Raw genomic sequence first — 23157 nt, forward strand, 5'->3', positions numbered from 1 at the left:
AGTGTTCCCAGTGAAGCCTTCTCTACTTTAGTGAGACCCGACATAGATTAAGGTACCACTTTGTTGAGCATCTTTGCTCCGTCTGCAACGGGTAGGATTTTGCAGTGGCCAACCATATTAATTCTCTTCCCATTCCCATTCTGACATGTCTGTCCATGTCCTCCTCTACTGCCACAATGAGGCCACCCTCAGGTTGGAGGAGCATCACCTCATATTCTGTTTGGGTAGCCTCCAACTTCCAGTAATTTCTCCCCTCTCCTTTTCCATTCCCCATTATGGCTCTGTAATTACCCCTTCTTTCTTCTCCTCACCTGCCTATACCCCCCACCCCGTGCCCCTTTTCCTTCCCTTTCTCCCGTGCTCCACTCTCCTCTCCTAACAGATTCCTTCTTCTGCAGCTTTTTCTTCAGCTTCTACCTGTCACCTCCATCCTTCTTACTTCATCCTCCCTCCTCCACCCACCTACCTTCCCCCACTCCTGTCTTCCTGTCTTCACCTATCACCTTCTAGCTTGTACTCCTTCCCCTCCCACACCTTCTTATTCTGGCTTCTTCCCCCTTCCTTTCCAGTCCTGACGAAGGTTCTTGGCCCAAAATATTAACTCTTTATTCCTCTCCATAGATGCTGCCTGGTCTGATCTGCTTAGTTTCTCCAGAATTTTGTGAGTGATATTCTGTCTATATATTTTATATTTAGACAGACTCATATATATACTGAATGTTTAATATTGATGTCATCAATATATTCAACAATAGCTCTTCATGAAGAACAAAACCCAGTGATGCCAAGTTCATTTTCAAAGAATCAGAAGCAGGGATAGATCACTCAGCCCCTCAAACCTGTCCTGCCATTCAATATGATAAAGACAGATCTACACTGGTCTCCTCTCGTTCCCCATAGCCTTAAATTTCCTGATCTTTCAAAAATTTATCTGCTTTGAATTTAAATGCTTTTTTACAATCTAACCTAAAAACCCTTTGGGGTAAAGAAACTCAAAGAAACACCAAAGATGCACCAACAGAATTTTTTCTGTAGCGTCTTATCTTTTAACTCTGTCTGCTCATGGCAGAGGCAGTCGTATAAATAGCAGCGCATTGTCATTGTTATTCAAAACACATCGCTGGTTTTAAAATGCACTCTTTACATGTTTGCTGCTCTGATCACATGGTTAGATTATCAATAAACCCCCAGCATCAGAATCAGGTCTATAAACACTGTCTAAACTGACTTGTATTTTTTAATTTCTGGTTGCAGTACAGTGCAAAGACATCAAAAATTACCATAAATTACAAACTAAGTAATTAGTGTAAAAAAAAGGATAATGAGGTAGAGTTCAAACACTGTTCAAAAGCTGAAGGTGGATGAGAACAAGCTCTTCCTAAATTATTGAGTATGGATCTTCAGGCTCCTGTGCCTCCTCTCTGATGGTAGTAAAGAGAAGAGGACATGTCCCAGATGATGAGGGTCATTAATGACCAATGCCATGCATACAGCCTGTTACAGCCGTTCCGACGAGTATTCTCACTTTTTCCTTCTTACTTTTTAACTTACGTTATTTTTTGTATTTTTTTTTTGCACGGTAACACGTTGAAGCTGCACCCTCTCTAACATGCTGGTAGAGAGAGTTTTATTTGGGTTTTTAGCGCTGGAAATAGTTACATTCAGACACGTCTCATTAGTGGGGCAGAAGCATGGTCGCATTGTTTATTCCAGGGACCAGCTGATTGAGCTTATGCCGGCCAGTTTAGCAAGCAGAGCGGCGGACACCCCTGCTGAAATCTGGAGGAAAACACACAGAGGATGCGGAGGGGGATCACAAAGGCGAGGAAAGAGGACTGCGTCGAGACAACTGAGACTTACGGAGAAGAGGAGTTCGGTGGGTAATAAAATGGACGAGTTCACGGCGCTAACCAGGCGTCAGAGAACATTTCGGGAGTGCAGTGTTATGTGTTTTACTGGAACGGGGCTGCATGAGGACCTACCTGATCAAATTTTTTCCATGGATGGCTCCCAGACCGTTCGGGCTGACCGGAAGTGCACTGAGAGCGGTAAGCGTAAAGGAGTTGGGTGCTTACTATTCTGGTTAACAACGGATGGTGCAATCCGGGTCATATTACAATCGAGGAATGTGTTTGTACACCGGATATTGAACTTTTTGCTGATGGATCCCGGCCATATTCCACCGAGATACAACACTGGGCATCACGGGAGGCTGTTCCTGCCTGTGGCCATCGAACTTTGCAGCTCCTCCCGTGGAGAGTCAGACACCCTGAGCCAATAGGCTGGTCCTGGACTTATTTTCCATCTGGCACAGTTTGCATATTGTTGTTTGATTGTTTGTGGTTTTTTTGTATTGCTATATTTATGCTCTATTCTTCGTTGGTGCGGCTGTAACGAAACCCAATTTCCCTCGGGATCAATAAAGTATATCTATCCATCTATCTATGTCTCTTCTTGATACATCATCTCTCGAAGATGTCCTCAATGGTGGGGTGCGTTGCGCCCATAATGGAGCTGGTTGTTTCTGCTGCAGTCACTTGTGATCCTTTGTCTCCCTACCAGGCAATGATGCAACCAGTAAGAATGCACTCCACCGAACATCTACAGAAATTTGCAAGTGCCTTTGTTGACATACCAAATCTCCTCAAGCTCCTAACAAAGAAGAGCTATTTGCACGCCTTCTTCATGAATACATGAGCGTGTTGGACCCAGGACAGTTTCTCTTAGGCTACATCCACACTTCGCCAGATAATTTTGAAAACAAAACTTTTTCTCTTCATTCTGACCCTCTGTCCACGCTAAAATGGCATTTTCATCCCCCGAAAACAGAGATTTTCAGAAACGGTCTCCAGAGTGAATAAATCTGAAAACACCTAATATCCGTTGCAGTGTGTACGGGGTAACCGGAGCTTTTTAAAACCGCTGTCCTGACGTACCGGAACAGATGGCGGCAGTGCGGCATTTCATTGTTTTCTTCTTCTTCTTATTATTATTATTATTACTACTTTACTGTCGCCAAACAATTGATACTAGAGTGTACAATCATCACAGCGATATTTGATTCTGCGCTTCGCAGAACCTAACAATTTCAGAACAGACGGCAACGAGACTGAAGCCAGAAGAGTTAGAAATGTACTCACCAAATACTTTGACCCATAGCTTACTGAATAAATAAGTATACTCACTTTGCCCTGTTTTCTGTCCTTGCTTGTATGAAGGTGGTTTACCTATTTATGCAAGTACTTCTCTGGCAATAGATGTGTAACAGCCTAATGTAACGTTGTATGGAAATACAAGATAACACTGATGCAGACATGTTTTATACATTTAACAAGGTGCTTTATTAATGTAACAGAGTTAGTCAGTTTTTCAATGTTCATCATCAGCCAGGTCATACGTCTGTGACCTCCCTGTTGGCTGCCTCCATACGCTCCAGTATTCGTTTTTTTTTCAGTTTTAAGTCCTCCTGCGCGAGAGCCAAGAGCAATTCCTTTTAAGTTTTTCTACTCTGTAACTGGACAAACGCACACTAAGTATACCGTTTCCTCTTCGCTTGTTTTCTGTGTGTCCTGCGCGTGCCCGGTAGAGGAGATTCGCCCAAATATCTGTGTTAGTGTGGACAGAGATATTTTGAAAAACGCTTAGTGTGTACGCCTGTCGTTTTTACTCGAAACCGGCGTTTTCAAAATTATCTGGCGTAGTGTGGACGTAGCCTAAAATGTTGGCACACAGAAACTTCCGCTTTATGAATTTCACAATCAATTCCTTGTACTGATGCTAAGTACAAGTTACCGTTGCAACACCACTGAACCCACCAATCAATTACACTTCTGTATGCCTCCTAGCTGACAGATCAGAATATACCAAGAACAGATGTGTCATCTGTGAATCTATAAATGGTGTTTGATCTGTGCCTAACCACACAGAGTCAAGAACGTAGAGACAGTAGAGCAGTGGGCTAATCCTTGAGGTGCTCTTGTGTTAACTGTCAGCGAGGAGGAGATATTATCATAAATCCATACTGACGAAATCAAGGATCCAGTTGGCAGAGGGATGTACACACATTCAAGGTTAGAAGCTTGGTGATCAGTACTCAGAAGGTGATGACACTGAATGGTGAAATGCAATTGATAAACAGCAGCCTGAAATATTTATAGGAAGAAGTACAGTTGACGTTTCGGGTCGAGACGTCGACTGTACCTCTTCCTATAGATGTTGCCTGGCCTGCTGCGTCCACCAGCATTTTGCGTGTGTTGCTTGCATTTCCAGCATCTGCAGATTTCCTCGTGCTTGCCTGAAATATTTTTTTTGCTTTTGTCTTGGTGCTCCAGAGCAGAGTGGAGAGCCAATGAGATGCATGAGCTGTGGACTTTTTGCAGTGGAAGGCAAATAGCAGCGCTCCAAGTCCTCACCAGGAGTTAATTCTAGCCATAGCCATAGCCTCTCAAAGCATTTCACTACAGTAGATCTGAGTGCCACCAGTTGATTGTTGTTGAAGAAGCTCACCCTGTACTTCTTGTGCACCGGTATGATTGCTACCCTTTCAACAAAGGTGGGAATCTCAGACTACAGCAGTGAGTGGTTGAAAATGTCCTTGTAGACTCTCACCATTTGGTTAGCACAGATTTTCAGTACCCGGTCAGGTACTCTGTTGGGGGAATCTAATGCCTTGTGAGGGTTCACCCTCTTGAAGGATGTTCTAGTATTGGCCTCCAAGACAGAGATCACCAGGTTGTCAGATGCTGTAGGGATTTGCGTAAGTGTGGTGTTATTCTCCATTTCAAACCATGCAGAAAAGGTGTTGATCTCATTGGGAAGTGAAGAATCACTCCAATTTATGTTATCAGGTTTTGCTTTTAGGGAATAATTTAGGGAACAATAGGGAAGCATGCAAGCCCTGACACAGCTGTTGTGCATCCAATTATGTCTCTAATTTCACACTAATTGTCTTTTCTCTCTTCATGATGGCCTTCTATAGGAACCTGGTCTTGTAGAGTTCTAGGTCATCAGTCTGGAATGCCACTGATCTAGCTCTCTGCGGACTATGAATCTCCTAGTACATCCAGAGCTTCTGGTCTAGGAAAACTTGTTATATTCTCTTTGTTATGTTTTTTTTTAATTAAGAAAAGTACTATAAGTACAGTGCGGTGCAGAAGTCTTGGGCACATGTACTGTAAATCTGGCAGGAGCAAAGAATGTTGGGAATGGCAAAGGTGGAGTGCCGTGGGACAGGAGGCAAAGAAGGATTGCCGGGGGCAGTGGATAGAGAAGGTCCAGACACACACTACCCTGAGACACCAGGCATGGCCACTTGATTCCAAACAACTGGTTTATTGATCATTACCAAATGTCTCTCCGATGCTTTACTCTCCCTCCACTCTCCCTCCCCTCTCCCTTCCCTTTTCCCAGCTATGATTCATTTCTCCCTGCCCCCTTCCCACTCTCAGTCCACAACTGAGACCCATAACAGAATCAGGTTTATCGTCACTCAAATATGTCATGAAATTTGTTTTTATGGCAGCAGGACAGTGCAATACATAAAAATCTTAGGCACCCGAGCTAGATATATGTGCCAAAGACTTTTGCACAGTATTCTATTTTTATTACTATTTTCCAATCTTGCTTTTTCTTCCACACTCCCCAGACACTCAGGGAATGAAGGGCCTGTAATCTGTGCAAAATTCTCTGACCCTGGTTGTCATTGTGAGTTCTGGATGAGAGCAGCTTGTGTCCCAAAAAGGGACAGAAGAGAATGAATGTCACTTCTTAAATAAGGTGAAGGAGCTCAGTGTTTTAACAGTTATTCAGCATTTATATTGGCTGTCTGAGTAACGCCACCCTTTTAGTTTCCATAACAAAGGTCATGACATTTGCTGCTAGTAAACAGGAATCGTCACAAATGAGCAGAGTGTCATGGAAGCAGCTCTTTCTGAAAGAGTTCACCCAGCTTTTCAATACAACGAATCGAGTGCACTGAAATATCACTCATAGTTTATTCAACTGTCTATGTTGAAGGACGTTGGAGTATGCCTGCCCAAATATGAAGGGACATGTGGGGTGGGAAGGTGGGGAAAGAAGAGCAGGAAATGCAATGGTATTAAGCTACCCACGATTCACAGAAGTACTATGGTGAGAGGGGCCCTCCCAGTCAGAACCCTCCTGTACGCCCGGAACGTCGCCTCCACACCCCGCTGCCCACGAGAGGACTGCAGTGAGGAGGAGTCTGTGACCCACCTCTTTGCACACTGTCAGTCCGCAGAGAGGGTGTGGAGGAGGATGGACGGGCTAGTGTCACGTTTCATCCCCAGCAGCTGCGTAACAGAGGACTCTCCGATCTACGGGCTGTTCCCGGGGACGCACACGGAGACCACCATCCGCTGCTGCTGGCAGATCATCAACCCGGTGAAAGACGCTCTTTGGTCAGCCTGAAACTTGATGATCTACCAGCACATGGAGATGTCCGTGGGAGAATGCTGCTGACTGGCACATTCTCGGCTGCAGGAGTACATGCTGAGTACATGCTGAGCGACGCACTGAAACTTGGTGCAGCCACCACAAGGGCCCGGTGAGGAAGGACCACAGTTTAGGGTTCTTCTGCCGCGGGAGCGGGAGGGGTCGGGTGGCGGGGAGTATACTCCTCAACAATGGTGTGGTAAGGTGAACCAACGGATTGCCAAATGGGTGGCCAAAAGTATGGATATGTGGAAACCATAAGGGAAACATATGTAAGGGATTGAGAGTCATTGAATGGTTTATTGTATATAATTCTATTTTTGAATAAAGTATATTTTGAAATTTTAAAAAATCTGTGAGGCCAGATTCGAGGGCTTGCGTTATTTGGTCTGTTGACTAAAGGAAGCTAAAAGTAATGTGGAAGAGATACCTAAAATATAAAAACATTGAGCAGATAAGGCTCATCCGCCGTGGTTGGCAGCTCATCTGGAAGAAGGAAAACTCAGATCTCCAACCTCCACTGCCTTGCAGCTATACTCACTCATGAGGAAGGCTTCGAGAGTAAACCTCAAGGAAAACTCCAGAGCTGGAGTCCCGAAGGCAGTCCTACGTTGAGTGCAACGCTGACTGGCAACTCCTGTGATGCTGCTGGTTCCAAACAGCATCGGTCTCTGCCATTCCTTTGGGATCATGAGATGCATGGAGAGGGGGAGCTTGCTAGATGGGCAACAGCTTACTCTCCGTATTGTACTGCCCTGATTTGCGCAACATCCACAGTTGACACTGACCAGCAGAGGCTTCAGTATATAGAATGAGTAGCATAGACAGAATAGATGACCAGTGAGAAAGAACCTTTGTGTATCCATTGGGGTTATGATGACAGAAAGGCCAATGTGAATTTTTAACTGAGTTCTAATTAATTTAATTGATCATTAAATGTTCAATTTAACACAGCAACCTCACCTACTTTATGTGATCTATAAAACAAATTGATCAATGTTCCAGCTGTGTAAAATCCTGCATTTAATGCAAGTGACTTGTCCTGGATGTCATCAATATATCAATCCCAGAGAACGCCTGGTCAATTAATTGACTTGACAAAGAACCAGATCAGCTTAGCCAAGGTGCCAGGATAGACTGATTTGCAACTCAACCAATGCCAAGACATCTGCATGTCTGACTGTTTATTCCCCGCAAATGAAGCAGCCTGACCTGCTGAGTTGGTCCAGTATTTTGTGGGCATTTTTCAAGGTTTCCACCATCTGCACAATCACTTGTATCATCTCCCGAGGCACTCTCCAAGTAACCACGTTCAGAACTTATTCTTATCACAGATTACTTCTTGGGTTCATTGCTGTCAATCATAATTTTAAGTGGTCTGTGCATTTTTAATGAATTAAATAATGGAGCTGTCTTTCTTCTTTCAAAATTCAGACAACAGAGCGATCAGTAATGCAACTTCTTTTGAACTTGACACAGATAAATGTGTCTATAATACATGCATTTCTTAATTTCTTCTGAAGGCAGGGGAAAAGTGGAGAGCTTGAGTTATTGCAAGACTGGATTTCATGACTTGAGTTATTACGGGAGATTGGATAGGTCTTTCCCCCTGGAGAAAAGGAGGCTGAGAAGTGACATGGTAGAAGCATATGAAATCAAGATAAAAACATTAACAATGCCTGATTCCTGGGGGTAGAAGTGTCTAAAGCTAGAAGGCACAGGGTTAAATTGAGAAAAGGTGATTTAAAGATAATCTGAGGGGTAAATTTTTCACACAAAGAAGTTTTGGTATTTTGAAGGACCTGTTTTCAAGAAGGGAAAGTTTAGAATCTTGAATGAGCTGCCAGCATAGGAGTTGGAGGTAGGAATGGTAACAACATTTAAGGAGCTCTTGGTGGATGAGGAAGATTTAGAAATGGAATTATTGCTGGCAAGTGGGATTAGTATGGATAGGGATGATGGTCAGCAGAGACATAATGGACCGAAAGGCCTGTTTTTGCTTTGAGAAGGTTAGAATTTGAATTTTTATTTTCCCATAATAAGTCATACATATATAACAAAGGAAACCAGACTCTTTTTAAACAGCCTGACATAATAAAGATAAGTATTAAATAAAGGTCTTGCCAATGAATGCATAAAGAAATGAAAACACAACATTCCCAATTCAGTGCATCTCCTTGCAAAATATCTACATATTCCGTGACTAAAACTATGTCACCCTGTAACCTGAAGCCTTCTCATTAGAAAAGTCTCATGTTTCTTTAACCAACTTAGAGATCCTCTGATTCACTTCTTGCATCTCTAACCAGTAACCAGTGCCAGATAAGATCAGGAAAGGGCACTTCATTTTTGGAACGCACATGGCAACTTTCAGACACAAGTGTGCTGCTGAGAACTGAAGGAGTTTGAACCTTCGTCATTCCTTAACTTTCATCTGCCCATCACTGGTTCAGAGAACATGGAAAATCACAAGTTTGGGGAATATTATTCTGGACAGTAGCAAATCAGTTCAGATTTGACAGTTCAGATTCTGGAGAATATTCAGAGTCTTAGAAGTTGCAGTTTAGCTAGAGGCCGTATGAGATTGTGGATATGTGTTGTACTTCTGATCCATCTTCTGACCATTAACGACAAGAAACCTGATAGGAACAACAGCCAGCTCTAATGCTTCTGCAGATTTTCAGCTGTGGAGTGCTTTTTTACCAAATAACTGGGTCAGTTCTGCTCAACAGACTTAAGGAACGTTCCAATAGCCGTTTGAAAGAAACACTCTGTGTTTTCACTGGTGGTGCTGGTTTATGAGTGAGTGAATCATAATAAATTAATGCTGGAACACAAGCTGTGGAAATGATGCACAATTGCGATGGCTGTTTATTTTTATTTAGTCCAAAGCCAGACTAAAAATACCAAAACTTCCATCTTTAGTTACAAGCCTTTGTCCAGCACATAGCACACCTCTAAACAACCTGCGGTGATAAGAAAAATGTTTATTTATATTGAGCCTTTCACAACTTCAACATGTCCCCAAGTGCTTTTTGAACTGTTGTCACTGTCGTAAAGGCAGAACGGCATGCCAATGGTGAAAACTGCAATCCACAGTTCCCATATGCTCACATTCACAATGAAGAAGCAATTTGGTTTCTTCTAGACAAGTTAGGTGTCACTAGAAATAAATTTAGTGTGCAGAATTGCTTGTTCAAGTCATAGAGTCACAGAGCACTAAAGCACAGAAACAGGCTCTTTGCCCCATTTAGTCTGTGCCAAACTATCTTTCTGCCCAGTTCCATCAACCTGCACCTGGACCATACTCCTCCATACCTCTCCCCTCCCCGTACTTATCCAAAATACTATTAAACATTGAAATCAATCCCACATCCACCACTGCTGTTGGAAGCTCATTCCACACACTCGTCACTCTCTGAGGAAAGAAATTCCCTCTCATGTTCTCCATAAATACTTCACCTTTCACCTTTAACCCATAACCTCTAGTTCTAGTCTCACTCAGCCTCAGTGGAAAACAATCCACTGTGAGGGTAAGTGATTTTGTTTTATTCTTTTGGGAAATATTCAACAAAGCAGAAGTGCAGAAGGTGAATGAGAATCTCACAAACTTCTTGTACCAGATGCACTCCATCGTGACCTGAAAGTATCTCATATCCCTTCTTAGTTGCTGGTTATGAATCCACAAACTCTCCACCCAATAGCACTGTGGGACTTTCATCAGAAGGACTGTGGTGATTCAAGAAACATGTTCTTGATTATGGATGTGCAGAAATGCTGCCCTCACCAACCATTTTCATTTGACACACAGGTAAAAAAAAAGAAAAAAAAACTGCAGAGTGAATGTAACTAGACAGACAACTTGATGCACAGAATAACCCAGCAAACAATTATTTAACAAAACAATAGAATGATCACTGAATAACTTAAATGCCAAATTATATCAACTGCTTTTCATATCACAAGAGATCAGAAGTTTCATTTGTTATGTAAAATTCTTACTTGAAAGCAGTGTTATTTGACTTGGACACAATGGTATTCACTAATCTTGATTGAATGGATACCTCCTGCTCTATAAGGGTATGAGCTTTATACTTACTTTACCATGGTTGTTGAATGGAGTCAAGGTTCAAGTGACCGAATGCAGGTGCTCATTCCAAGCTAATTAAATTAGCGAACTCTGATCCAGGTCTTAAATTGTAACCATGGACATTGTTGAAATAATTGAATATGAATTAAATAAAACAAGTGAATAGGTTTATAATTACACGACTCAATGAACCACAGTATATATCTTTCAATCGCACTTTCAGATTGTGAAACACAGAACATGACGGTACCAGAGTGCTAGCCAACTGCACTTACATCAATTTCATTTTCATGAGTACCATTACCACATTATGTATTTCATCTCCAGAGCCAAAACCCTTATTTTTCCTATGCCACCGCCCAAGAATGGATATCCAAAATTTTCATGTTCCCTACAAGGTTTCCATGCTATTAGCAAATTAACTGTAATGTGCTGGAGCTGCTCTGAGATGAGTCACAAATTCGCTAAATTGATGGGATGTATGGATCACAAATTTTTGTTTAAATGCACGTTCATTAGCCAGAATGAGAATGAGAATCTAAAAAGATGGCTATTTGCTAAATGAACATCTTCATAAATCATCCCAAAAGACAAGTACATTGGTGTGGGACAGAGTTAAACCAAGGCCAAACTACGTAAAGTGGGTTCTCTTCCTACTACTCATTCCAAATTCATTTGGATTCCTTTTCTTGACAACCAACAGATCCAAGGCATCTTTCACCAGCACCAGAATGTTAATTCTAGTCAGTTTTTAAAAAATTGTTTCAAATTCTCAAAGTACCATGATGGAATGTTATCTGAAATACTCTCTGGATTGTACAGGTCCAATACCTTGTGAACCAATTCTAGTCACGCCATTTCAGAAACGCATGATAGCACTGGAAAAGGTTCGGTTGCAAATCAGACATTTTGAGGGATGGAGACATTTAATGTAAGAACATAATAGCTATACTGAGATTGTTTTCCATAAGCCATGTAGAAAGATTCTCCTCCTTTACTGTAAGGCCTTATAGAGGGAAATGATTCAGCCATGGTGCAGCAGACTCAACAGGCCAAATGGCCTACTTCTGCTCCAATATATTATGTTCTTATCTTATGGTCTAAAGCTCTACCATTTAAGAAAGCCTCAGACAGGGTGATTGGAAAAGATTTATTACACGTAGCTAAGAGCCAATAATCTTGAGACATCTTGAAGGCGATTGGCAGATCAAGCACAAAATTCTGTGTTAAGGGAGGTGTAATTAGGCAGAATCGTTCCTTTTTGTACATAATGAGCTTGATTACTTTCTTCTATGTTTCACTTTTCTAAGATGGAATCACCTACAGAATGGTCAAAGTGTAGTGCTAACTGCACGAAGATAATATTGCAGATCTCCATTCTGTCAGATGGTACCCTGATCTTCTAATTGCCTGTCACTTCAATTCTCTGTCCCACACTGAATCTGATCTCTGACCTCCAACCCTCCTCCAGCAAAGGCCAACATAAACTCAAGGGCCAGCACCTAACCTTCTTTTGAGCATGTTGTAGCCTTGGGACTCGATTTTGAATTCAGCCATTTCAAATGACCTGTCCTTCCTGTCAAAAATACAGGTACAAGTATTTGCAAAGGTATTACTCCAAGTGGCCCATCTTTATTTAAAACCTCTCTCTTTTTATCCAGATTTGTCGACTTTCAGGTAATCTTCAGAGAAAAAAATTGAGAAAATACAGTATAGGAACAAAATATAGCAAAACAAATTATGTTCTAATGAACATCTCCATCATCTCTCCTCTGATCTAATTATTGTGTATTTCATTTGCTCTAATACTCTGAATTATAAGTAATAGGGCTTTAAGTGGCTTTAAGGTATTTCTCTTCTCACTAAGCCTGACAATATTGGCATTGCATTTATTTTGTGGTATCGTTCCAAGAGAATGAACCAAAACGAGTATTTTCTTGGCAGGTGCATATTGACATCATTACCTATGAACAGTTGTTAACCCTGGAATTATATCAAAGTGTCATCTGATAGGGTTAAATGAAGTTGGGCTGGAGACCCATATTCCAAACTTCAGCAGGAACATTACAACCTATCATTAACTATTCCAATATTTGTAATGCCAATGTTTTCTTCCATTGGCAATTCATCAATATCTAAAAGGATATCTCAAACCCAATTTGCATTCATTCATCTGTTGCTCGTGAAGTGAATTTCCACAGCGTGAGTGCTTATTATCCATTAGTTCTTCTACTTTCCTTCCATTACTGCTGATGGTTTCCAATTTAAACCAGATCATATAATATATGATCCACAAACCCTTAATAGCCAGCTGCTGGGCTTCTAACAGATGGCACTTTCCACATAATCATTTGTTAACAATTAGTTTCTTTAACCAATTGAAGCCATTTTTCTTTGTTTCAAATTACAAAATGGGCTGCAAGATCGAAAATGTAGATTAGAGTCTACTCATGGACCTCATGGGGCGACACAGAGCTGTACTGGTTTGCAAATTGCTGTTACAGTATCAACGACCAGGTTTAACTTCTGCTGCTGTCTGTAAGGAGTTTATATGTTCTCCCCAAGACCACGTGGGTTTCCTCCGGTTTCCTTCCACAGTCCAAAGATGTACGGGTTTGTACGTTAATTGGTCACTTGTGTTTAAATGGGTGGCGCAGGCTCATTGGGCCAGCAGAGCCTGTTATAGCGCTTTATGTAAATCTAAATCTAAACAGCTAAGGCAAATTCTTCACAGGCAACAGCATCCTGTTACTTCCAGCAGGCAGAATGGGTTGCAGACTCACTGTTTAACCTTTGCTTTAAGGCAATGCTTTTTGTCGGGATCTGCGTTAATGCAGATTCAAATTTCAAACAGCAGCTGAGCTCCTTTCAGCAGGATATACGTAATTGTATTTCAAGAGAGGAAAGAAACGAATTGAGGATCCTCCCTCCTATTTTCTCCCACTGGAAAGTGCAAGTGGACAAGTGAGCAATTAGGCTTACTCATGTTGCTCCCATACCCTGCCAACACTCGCTGTCCCACTTAGAATACTATGCAGGTGAATGGCGAATTGGCCTTAGTATTAGAAGAAGCTTGAGTGGCTTTTAGGTTCTTATCCAGCCAGACTCCATGCCTTCAGGCCAAGAAAAGAAACAATTGGAAGGTGAAAAAATAGAAGATATTATCATTCAAGAACATTCTTAAAACTAGCAGTTGGGATTTTTATTGCTTTACAGTTTATCAGACACTGCAATTGTTTTTTCCATTATGCATTCAATGCTCACTCTTATAAAGATAAGGAAAAGATTTCCCACTGGCTGCATTCAACAGTATTTACAGTCTCCCCTCTCCTTGCCTGTCCTAGTTCCATCAGCCTGTTACCCTCACACTTCATCCACTGGATCCCCTCACACATCTGGTTCCATCTGCTTTTCATCTCCATCCTCATCGTTCCCATTAATAACTCCTCTTGCTTCTCAGATTCCAGGGTTTTTATGGCCCTGCTTTTCACCCTCCATTTTCTAACTCCATCTTTACCCTTCCCTCTCCCCACATCTGCCGTGTTTTCTTTTTATTTTCCTTGTCCGATTCTGCCCCTCCGCCACCTGCATCTCCAAACTTCACACCTCATTCCCATCTGGCAACACTGTTCATCATCCCTCATCTTCCCCCTCAATCCACCTATCAAAGTTCAAAGTAAATTTATTATCGAAGTATGCATGCTACTATATGCTGCCTTGAGGTTAATTTGCTTGCAGTCCTTTACAAGAAAAATGTGTTTACTAGAATTTTACAAAAAATTACAGATAGGCAAAGATCGACAAATGACTAATGTGCAAAAGAAGACAAACTGTGCAAATAAAACCAATACTGAGAACATCAATTGTAAAGAGCTCTTGCAAGCCTGTAGGTCGTGGAACCAACTCAGAGTAGCACTGCTTGAAGTTATTCAAACCAGTTCAGGAGCCTGATTGTTGTAGGGTGATAAAGATAATGATGCAGGGTATGGAACCAAAGGTTTCTGTATCTCTTGCCTGGTGGTAGGAGCGAGAAGAGGACACGGCCTGGATGTTTGGGGCGGGGGGGGGGGGGGTTCTTTGATGATGGATGCTACTTTCTTGTGGCAGCATTCCATGTAAATGTACTCAGTGATGGGGCTTACTGATCCCTGTCTCACCACTCCACTTTACGCCTTCTCCACGCTCAATCATTGCCGCCCATGTGGGGGTTACCAACGACTTAATGAGGCCACCAACCCTGATCGTTACCCGATCCCACACATCTAAGACCTTTCAGCATGGTTAGCTGGAAAGTTAACTTTTCCCAAAGTTGATCTAGTTATGGGCTATCAACAGGGGCCTGTGTGCTGGGAGGATATTTCCAAAACGTTTGCGATAACCCCGTTTGGCCTCTTTCAGTTTCTGCACATGCCATTTGGACTGAAAAATGCAGCACAGCCTTTTCCAGTGTTTGATGGACTCTAAAGTAAAAGATTTAGCTTTTCCTTTAGTTTTCCTAGATGACATATTTGTCACCAGCACATCCAAATAGGAACACGTATCTCATCACCCACTTCTTCAGACGCGCAAGTCAACATGGATTGATTATTAACCCTGCTAAATGCCATTTTGGGTTGTCAACCATTGACTTTCTCAGCCATCATCTCTTCGCAGAAGGTGCTTAACCCCTCCCATCAAAAGTAGCTGCTATTATGGATTTCCCACGGCCCCACACTACTAGAACACTACAGGAGTTTTTAGGTATGATGAACTTCTATTACCTCCTCATTCTTCAAGCTGCTCAACTTATGCTCCCCACGTATAGTGCGCTTAAAGGCAATACCCCTAACTAAGTGTTTGACTGGTCAGCAGATATGACCAACACATTTGGTGATACCAAACAATCTCTTTCTAATGCGACCCTACTGGCACACTTGCTCCCCAGTGCACCAATGGCTATTACTACTGCCGCCTCAGACTATGCTGTGGGTGCTGTGCACCCAACAATTGGTTGGAGGCGTGTGACAGCCACTCGCCTTCTTCAAATGGCAGCAGCATCCCCTGAAAGGAAGTATAGCACATCTGACCATGAGTTTCTTGGTCTCTAGTTGGCTGTCTGCCATTTTCAATTTTCTAGAGGGTCACCATTTCACAGCGTTCATTGACCACAGACCCCTGTGCACACAATGGCCAAAATATCAAACCCTTTGTCTACATGGCAGCAATACCCCAGCCTAAATATCTGAGTTCACGACGGACATACAACATATCTAGGGGATAAATAATACCACGGCCGATTGCCTCTCACAGCCAGCTGTTGAGGCCGTACACATAGGGCTTGACTATGCTGGCATGGCAGCCGACAAGGTACCGACCCAGAGGTCCAGGCTTACTGAGCAGCAGTCACGGGCCTGTGGATGGCTGACATTAAATTCAGGGAAGCTGGATTTCACCCTCCTTGGTAAATTCAATTCCCTTTCACCTATTCCTATCTCCCATCATGGTGTGCAGCACCTTTTGGGCGTCTCTCCTATGCAATGTCACAACCAGTGACCCTCATCCCATCGTGCAAACTGTAGACTGACTGTTTTCGACTCTCTCAGCCAGGTCAGAAGGCCTCACAGAAACTGGCTGCAGTAAAGGTTGTTCAGGACAGCCTCAGAAAGGACGTGCGTGATTGGACTGCAGGCTGTGTGAAGAGCCAGCAGGCAAAAATTAATCATCATGTTCAGGTGCCGTTGGCTCCTTTTAATGTCCCTGAGCGACAGTTTGATGATATCAACGTGGACCTTGTTAGTTCTCTCCCCCCACTGCCCCTGCCCCCCGGTTTCACGCATCTTCATACCATGGTGGTCCGTACCACCTCGTGGTCAGAGGGGTCGTCCCTCTAAGCATCAACAATGGCTGCAGACGAAGCTCGGGAGTTCATCAGCACCTGCGTTGCTCAGCTTGGCACCCCGTCTGATATTTCCTCTGATCGCGGTTCCCTATTCATTTCAGACCTCTGTGCTGCAATAGCCCAGAACCTCAGATTAGGTCATCCAGTCCGATGGCCTGTTTGAGCGGTTTCACTGCTCCTTAATGGCTGCTCTGAGGGCCTCCTTGACGGATGAGTGTTAACATTATCATCTCCAGTGGGTCCTGAACCTGCAGTCGTCCACGACTGAGTTGGGATATTGGCAGCCGTTACAAGTGCCATGTGATTTCATTCTCAATGCCACAGCCGCCTGGTTAGCCTCTCTGCAGCGTTCCACCATCCTCGGTAAATTTGATTCCTTTCCATCTATCCCTATCTCCCATCATGGTGTACAGCACTTTTGGGCTGTCATTGACCTACATTCAGCTCGTTTGTTTCCGTCCACAATGATGCTCACCAACTTCCCCTAGGCCCCCTTACAGTGGCCTGTTGCATAGATAAGAGGGGGAAACCTGAATATATTTCGGTAGGTTGCTCTAAACCAGCCCACCAAGGTTTGGAGCTTTCCGCTGCCACGCCCCGGCATCAGGCCATGACTGTGAGCGTGTCAATGTACCTCTAGGCGAGCCAGAGGCCCCAGCTGTTCCTCCACCCTTACAGCACAGGACCCGAGCTGGGGTGGCTCATCCGACCTGCAGCCAGGCTTACAATGCTGGTTTTAATGAATTCCGGGGGTGTGGGGGGGGTGGCGGTGTTGCTGTGTAGGGTCAAGTCAAGTCGGTATGTAGCGGTGTGCTTCAAGGATCTGTACTGGGTCCAATGTAATATATATTAATGATCTAGATGATGGGGTGGTAAATTGGATTAGTAAGTATGCAGATGATACTAAGATAGGTGGTGTTGTGGATGATGAGGTAGGTTTTCAAAACTTGCAGAGAGATTTAGGACAGTTAGAAGAGTGCTGAAAGATGGCAGATGGAGTTTAATGCTACATTTTGGTAGAACTAATCAAAATAGGACATACATGGTAAATGGTAGGGCATTAAAGAATGCTTTAGAACAGAGGGATCTAGGAATAATGGTGCATAGTTCCCTGAAGATGGAATCACATGTGGATAGGGTGGTGAAGAAAGCTTTTGGTTTGCTGGCCTTTATTAATCAGAGCATTGAGTATAGGAGCTGGGATGTAATACTAAATTTGTATAAGGCATTGGTAAGGCCAAATCTGGAGTATTGTGTACAGTTCTGATCATCGAATTATAGGAAGGATGTCAATAAAATTGAGAGAGTACAGAGGAAGTTTACAAAACTGTTGCCTGGGTTTCATCTCCTAAGTTACAGAGAAAGGTTGAACAAGTTAGGTCTTTATTCTTTGGAGCATAGAAGGTTGAGGGGAGACTTGATAGAGGTGTTTAAAATTATGAGGGGGATTGATAGAGTTGACGTGGTTAGACTTTTTCCATTGAGAGTGGGGACGATTCAAACAAGAGGGCATGGTTTGAGAATTAGAGGACAAAAGTTTAGGAGTAACATGAGGGGGAACTTCTTTACTCAGAGAGTGGTAGGTGTGTGGAATGAGCTTCCAGCAGAAATGGTTGAGGCAAGTTCTATGTTGTCCTTTAAAGTGAAATTGGATAGCTATTTGGACAGGAAAGGAATGGAGGGTTATGGGCTGAGTGCAGGTCGGTGGGAATAGGATAGGGTAAGAGTTCGACACGGGCTAGAAGGGCCGAGATGGCCTGTTTCCCTGCTGTAATTGTTATATGGTTATAAGTCAAGTTGTAACATAACGTAACTGAAATGTACATAATTCACAACCACCAATATTGAGTTGGGGCTTCACTCTAAGAGGTTGGTCTGACATGATGATGTAATTACAGAAAGTTTTTTAGCGCGCTCTTATGTGTAGGCTTTGGAGTTCAATAACATGTGTTACAGATTTCATTAAACATAAAGGCACATTTCGTTTCATTTGTGAAAACCTACTGAGTCATTGGAGCAAAATTTGTAGAGGTTGGAAATCCAAGTGCTAGAATTGTTCAGCATCAATGAGAATAAATATCAACAATGTTCCTCTCCCTAGAATTTCATCCCTGAGTAGTTATAATATATCTGAAGTAGTGTAGAATCAGTGAATTGTTTTCTCCCCCCATAGTTCATCTCACTTATATGAATGAATTTCAAGGCAACAGTTTGTTCGGCTGTAAACAAACAAGATATCTGGACTGAATTATAAAGGAGAATCAATAACATTGCATTATTCCTCCAGTTTTCGAATGACCATGCTGACTACTGTATATAATATTGAAACTGTTATATAGAAGTCAGCTGCGAAGTTCTAAATGCCAGCAATTAAATTCCTGACTCTCCTTCCCCAAACCATGTGAAGCTTCCCTAGGACACATTCATAATATTTCATTATGGAGGCCAGGAAGTTTTTTTTTTATTGAGACACAGCACAGAATAGGCCCTTCCGGCTCTTAGAGCCGTGCCACCCAGTGGTCCCCCGATTTAATCCCAGCCTAATCATAGGACAATTTACAGAGACCAATTAACTACTGACCGGTACATCTTTGGACTATGGAGGGAAACTAGAGCACCCACAGGAAACCCAGGAGAAGATGCTAACTCCTTACAGACAATGGTGGGAATTGAACCCCGGTCACCTGTACCATAAAGCATTGTGCTAACCACTACGCTACCATGCTACCCTAAGAAAGATGCACTCAATTGGTTAGCTGTTATGATGTAAAGATTTATAGATTAGCTTAATTTGATACACGTACATTGAAACATCAAAACACACAGCTGAATGTGCCATTTTGCATTAATGACAAACACGGTCCAATATGCTGTGCATAGCCTGCAAGTATCACCATGTTTCTGGTGTGAATGTACCATGCCCACAACTTACTAACTCTAACCCACGTCTCTGGAATGAGGAAGGAAACTGGAAGACTCCGAGGAGACCCACCCTGTAGAAGTCGGACTGGTCAAAATAGAGCAGTGTTCTGAGAATTATTCTTTCATTATCTTTTTGTTATCAGATCCACACAAATATCCCAGTTACATTTCTCAAAACACTCTTCATTATTGCATCAGAAATGTTGCTTTTTGGTTATGTGCCTTTCACTGTGAATTAAATTATCTTTTAAAAAACCTTTTGAATAAGCACTCATCTTACACCAGCTTTTTATTAATACTGTGATGAAATACTTTCAGAACATTACAGACTACCTGAGAATAACTCGGTACTCAGTAAGCATGCCTCAACTCACACAATTATATCCAAGATGATATTTTTAAACGTTGCACATTTTATTCCAACCATTACTTATTGTTTGTTAACTGCAACATTATTGCTCCAGCTTACTTCTCAATACTGTGTAGTAGCTGATAGTATGAGTGTACAGAAAGAGAGAATGAACAGCAGTACTCAGCATCAAAGAACTAGAGCTTGCTTCTGGAGAAAAAAAGTACAATTTTCCAAAATAGCAATTTCTACCTGAAATAGGCAATCAATTTGCAAAGTAGCAAAACTTCTTATTTAATTCCTCTCATTCAGAACTCATTTTGTCTTGTGCCGAAACCATTGACAGATGAAAATTTCCAGTACAGTTTCCGAATTTCAATAGCTAAAGCACGATAATTCAATCGATGTTACAATATTTCAAATGTGCTGCTAATTTTTTGTATTAATCTGGCTTAATTACTGACCACAAAATACATAGAAATCACGTTGCTGACTTCACATTGCTTATCCATTCTATAGAGTCCTGGTTAACCAATAAACAACAGTAAAAGATCACATAACATGTTACAACAGTAGGTTGTACTCAAGAAGAAGGCTTGTCACTACTTTCTTGAAGACAGCCAGGGTGAAGTAATAAACGGGACTGATAACCATATCCAACAATGAATGAAGAAGACCTCAGACCATGGACAAACTGACAAATCTTCAAGCCACTAACTTAACACCACTTCTTGAAAGGACTACCATCATGTTGACATCCATTCAAACTACTCCATCAGTCGTTCACCAAGACAAATCTGCCTTTCTCACAACTGAGTTTGACAACACAAACAGTTGCAGAACTCAGAGCTGCCTGAAGCCATGGCCAAACCGCTCTGCATTCTTGTCCACAATTATAGGCTTGAAAACACCAAAAAGGTCCAAAAAAGAAACACCTCCCACCTTCACAATTCGCAGTGTCGCCCTGTATGGGTGCAAAACCACTTTTGCACATGCAGACCGCTTTCGTGTTCAGATTCCAGCATTTTGAGTTTTCACCACATTCATGTCCTTCCGCACAGAAATCATGGCCTGTAAAATAAGGACCTGGTTAACCACAAGAGGGTCAGTGCATAAAAATAGGCAAATCATTTACACAAATGGTAATGCTTCTCTGAACTCTGAACCAAGAAAGGCTTTTTACATTAAATTTTTACAACATGGTTGACAAAATGTTTTCCAAAAAATGCCATTACAATTAGTACTTTTTCAGTGAACTGACAGATCGCAACATATCAAGAATAGGAATATGAGAATATAATACAGGAAACACCACTTCCTATTCACAAACTCGCAATTTTACAGTCATTAATTTGGATGTTCAAGGAGGAGAGTGGTCATCGCTTAATGTTCATTCTTAGAAGCTAAAATTACTTTTTGAACCCCATCAATGGATTATACAAAAGCCCTTAATGTTATTTTAGGTTTCACCTCAAAAGAAGCTTTTTATATTGAAACATTCCCTCTGTTGTTTGACAGATTAAGTTATTAGTTCATATCATGAATTCCATTACTGGAATTGCCTGGATAATTCAGGAGATGAACATTGCAGATAACTTACAAGAAGGTTTAACGCAAGAATAAGGAGCATATTTTCCTGTAAAGCTTTGATATCCCCCTTGCTGCATATACATTATTTTGATTACTTGATAAAAAAATACTCGTCGCTCCATATAAAAAGAATGGAAAAAGATAAAGAAAGATTAGTATTACTGATCACATATGCATTGAAATATTTGTATATTTGAATCAAATCAGTGAGGATTGTTCTGGGGCTGCCCACAAGTGATATCATGTTTTAATGCCAACTTAGTATGCCCACAGCTCACTAATCCTAGCCCATATGTCTTTGTATTGTGAGAGGAAACTAGAGAACCTGGAGGAAACCCACACAGTCTTGGGGAGAACGTACAAGCTCCTTATAGTGAGTAGCAGGAATTGAACCCCAACCAGCGATTGCTGTAAAGCAATTGCGAAGATGGAGAAGAAGTTCACCAGGACATTGCCTGCATTAGAGAGAATGTGCTATCAAGGAGAGGTTGGAAAAACTAGGTTTGTTTTCTCTGGAATGACAGATGCTGAGGAGAGGCCTGACAGAGCTTGTAAAATTATGAGAGATAGAGATAAAACAGCTGGTTTGTATTTCCAGGGTTGAAATGCTTAATACTAGGTCAGTGAGAACATTCAAAGAAGAAGGCAGGGCAAGTTTGTTTTTATCACATAAGAAGTGGAAGGTGCCTGGAATGTATTGCCAGTGGTGGTGGTGGCAGATATGATAGAGTTGCTTAAAACCATCCTGAATAGGTATAGAAGGGAACATATATAGGAAGAAGGGATTAGAATCATTAGCTTAATTTATATAAATAGTATATTGTATATTATTATATACAGTACTGTGGACAGATCATGTGTGTGTGTGTGTGTGTGTGTGTGTGTGTGTGTGTGTGTGTGTGCGCGCACACGCGCGCATGCATATATATAAATGTATAGTGCCTAAGATTTTTACGCAGTCCTGTATTTGTCAACATGGAGCAGAGAGCGAGTTTGTAAATCTGGAGGGAGCAAATTAATATTGGAAATGGTGAGGCTAGAGTACGGCAGGAGGGGCGTGGGACAAGTAGCAGAGAAGAAGTGACAGGAACAGAGGGCGGGGGGAGAAAAGTATAGGGGAGATGATAGAGGGTTTTTTTTAAAACACAGTGAATACAGAGAGCGTGGAACACCCTGCCAGGCATGATAGTAGAGGCACAAACAATAGGGTCATTTAAGAAACTCTTAGGTTGGCACATGGATGATAGGAAAATAGAGAGTTATATAGGATGGAGAGATTAGATTGCTGTATAAGTAGGTTAAAAGGTCGGCACAACGTCATTGGCTTAAAGGCCTGTAATGTAGTGTTCTATATTATATAATGGGCTGAAGGGCCAGTTCCTATGCAATGCTGTGCCATGTTCTCAGAGAAAGAAGCCTAATGATTGTGATTTACTACTAATGGAAATAGTTTGGAGACTTTAAAGCCCACACAAATATGTTAGCAAAATTAAATGACATCTATCTATATAAATTTGCTTTGCAGAATATCGGACAAGCAAACTAAAATACAATACGCCTAAATCTTCAAAGGTGTTTGATTTATCCCTCTCTTGCTGATTGCTTTTATACATTCATCAGTTGCTTAGTTTATTAAATCTCTGGGAAATAGAAACTCTGGAGAAATTAAACACTGTATTTTGCAAAACGGCCATTCATGATGATTCCTGAAGAGGCTAATTATTCCCAGTGGCAGCTGATGGTGTGTGATGCAAACAATGAGAATGGGATTATCTGATTAGACTGCATTTCCTAATGGAGAAGCAACAGGACCCTAATTACTACTGGCAAGTATTTCCCTGTTGCTGGTATATTGAAGGAGGAGGAATAATTTTT

At 41.9% G+C, this 23157-nt stretch overlaps 1 protein-coding gene across 5 annotated transcripts in view; it reads right to left on the reverse strand.

Annotated features, from left to right (window-relative positions):
- Positions 1–23157, reverse strand: part of LOC140205268 (protein kinase C-binding protein NELL1-like) — a 1028119-nt gene that overhangs the window by 696340 nt on the left and 308622 nt on the right. For all 5 annotated transcript variants that reach the window (XM_072272741.1, XM_072272739.1, XM_072272737.1 and 2 more), the window contains one exon: positions 20635–20763. In XM_072272741.1, coding sequence (XP_072128842.1) covers positions 20635–20763 — 129 coding nt within the window. The remainder of the gene's footprint in view (positions 1–20634; positions 20764–23157) is intronic.

This window comes from Mobula birostris, chromosome 11 (genome assembly GCF_030028105.1).
Source record: "Mobula birostris isolate sMobBir1 chromosome 11, sMobBir1.hap1, whole genome shotgun sequence".
NCBI classification, from domain to species: Eukaryota; Metazoa; Chordata; class Chondrichthyes; order Myliobatiformes; family Myliobatidae; genus Mobula; species Mobula birostris.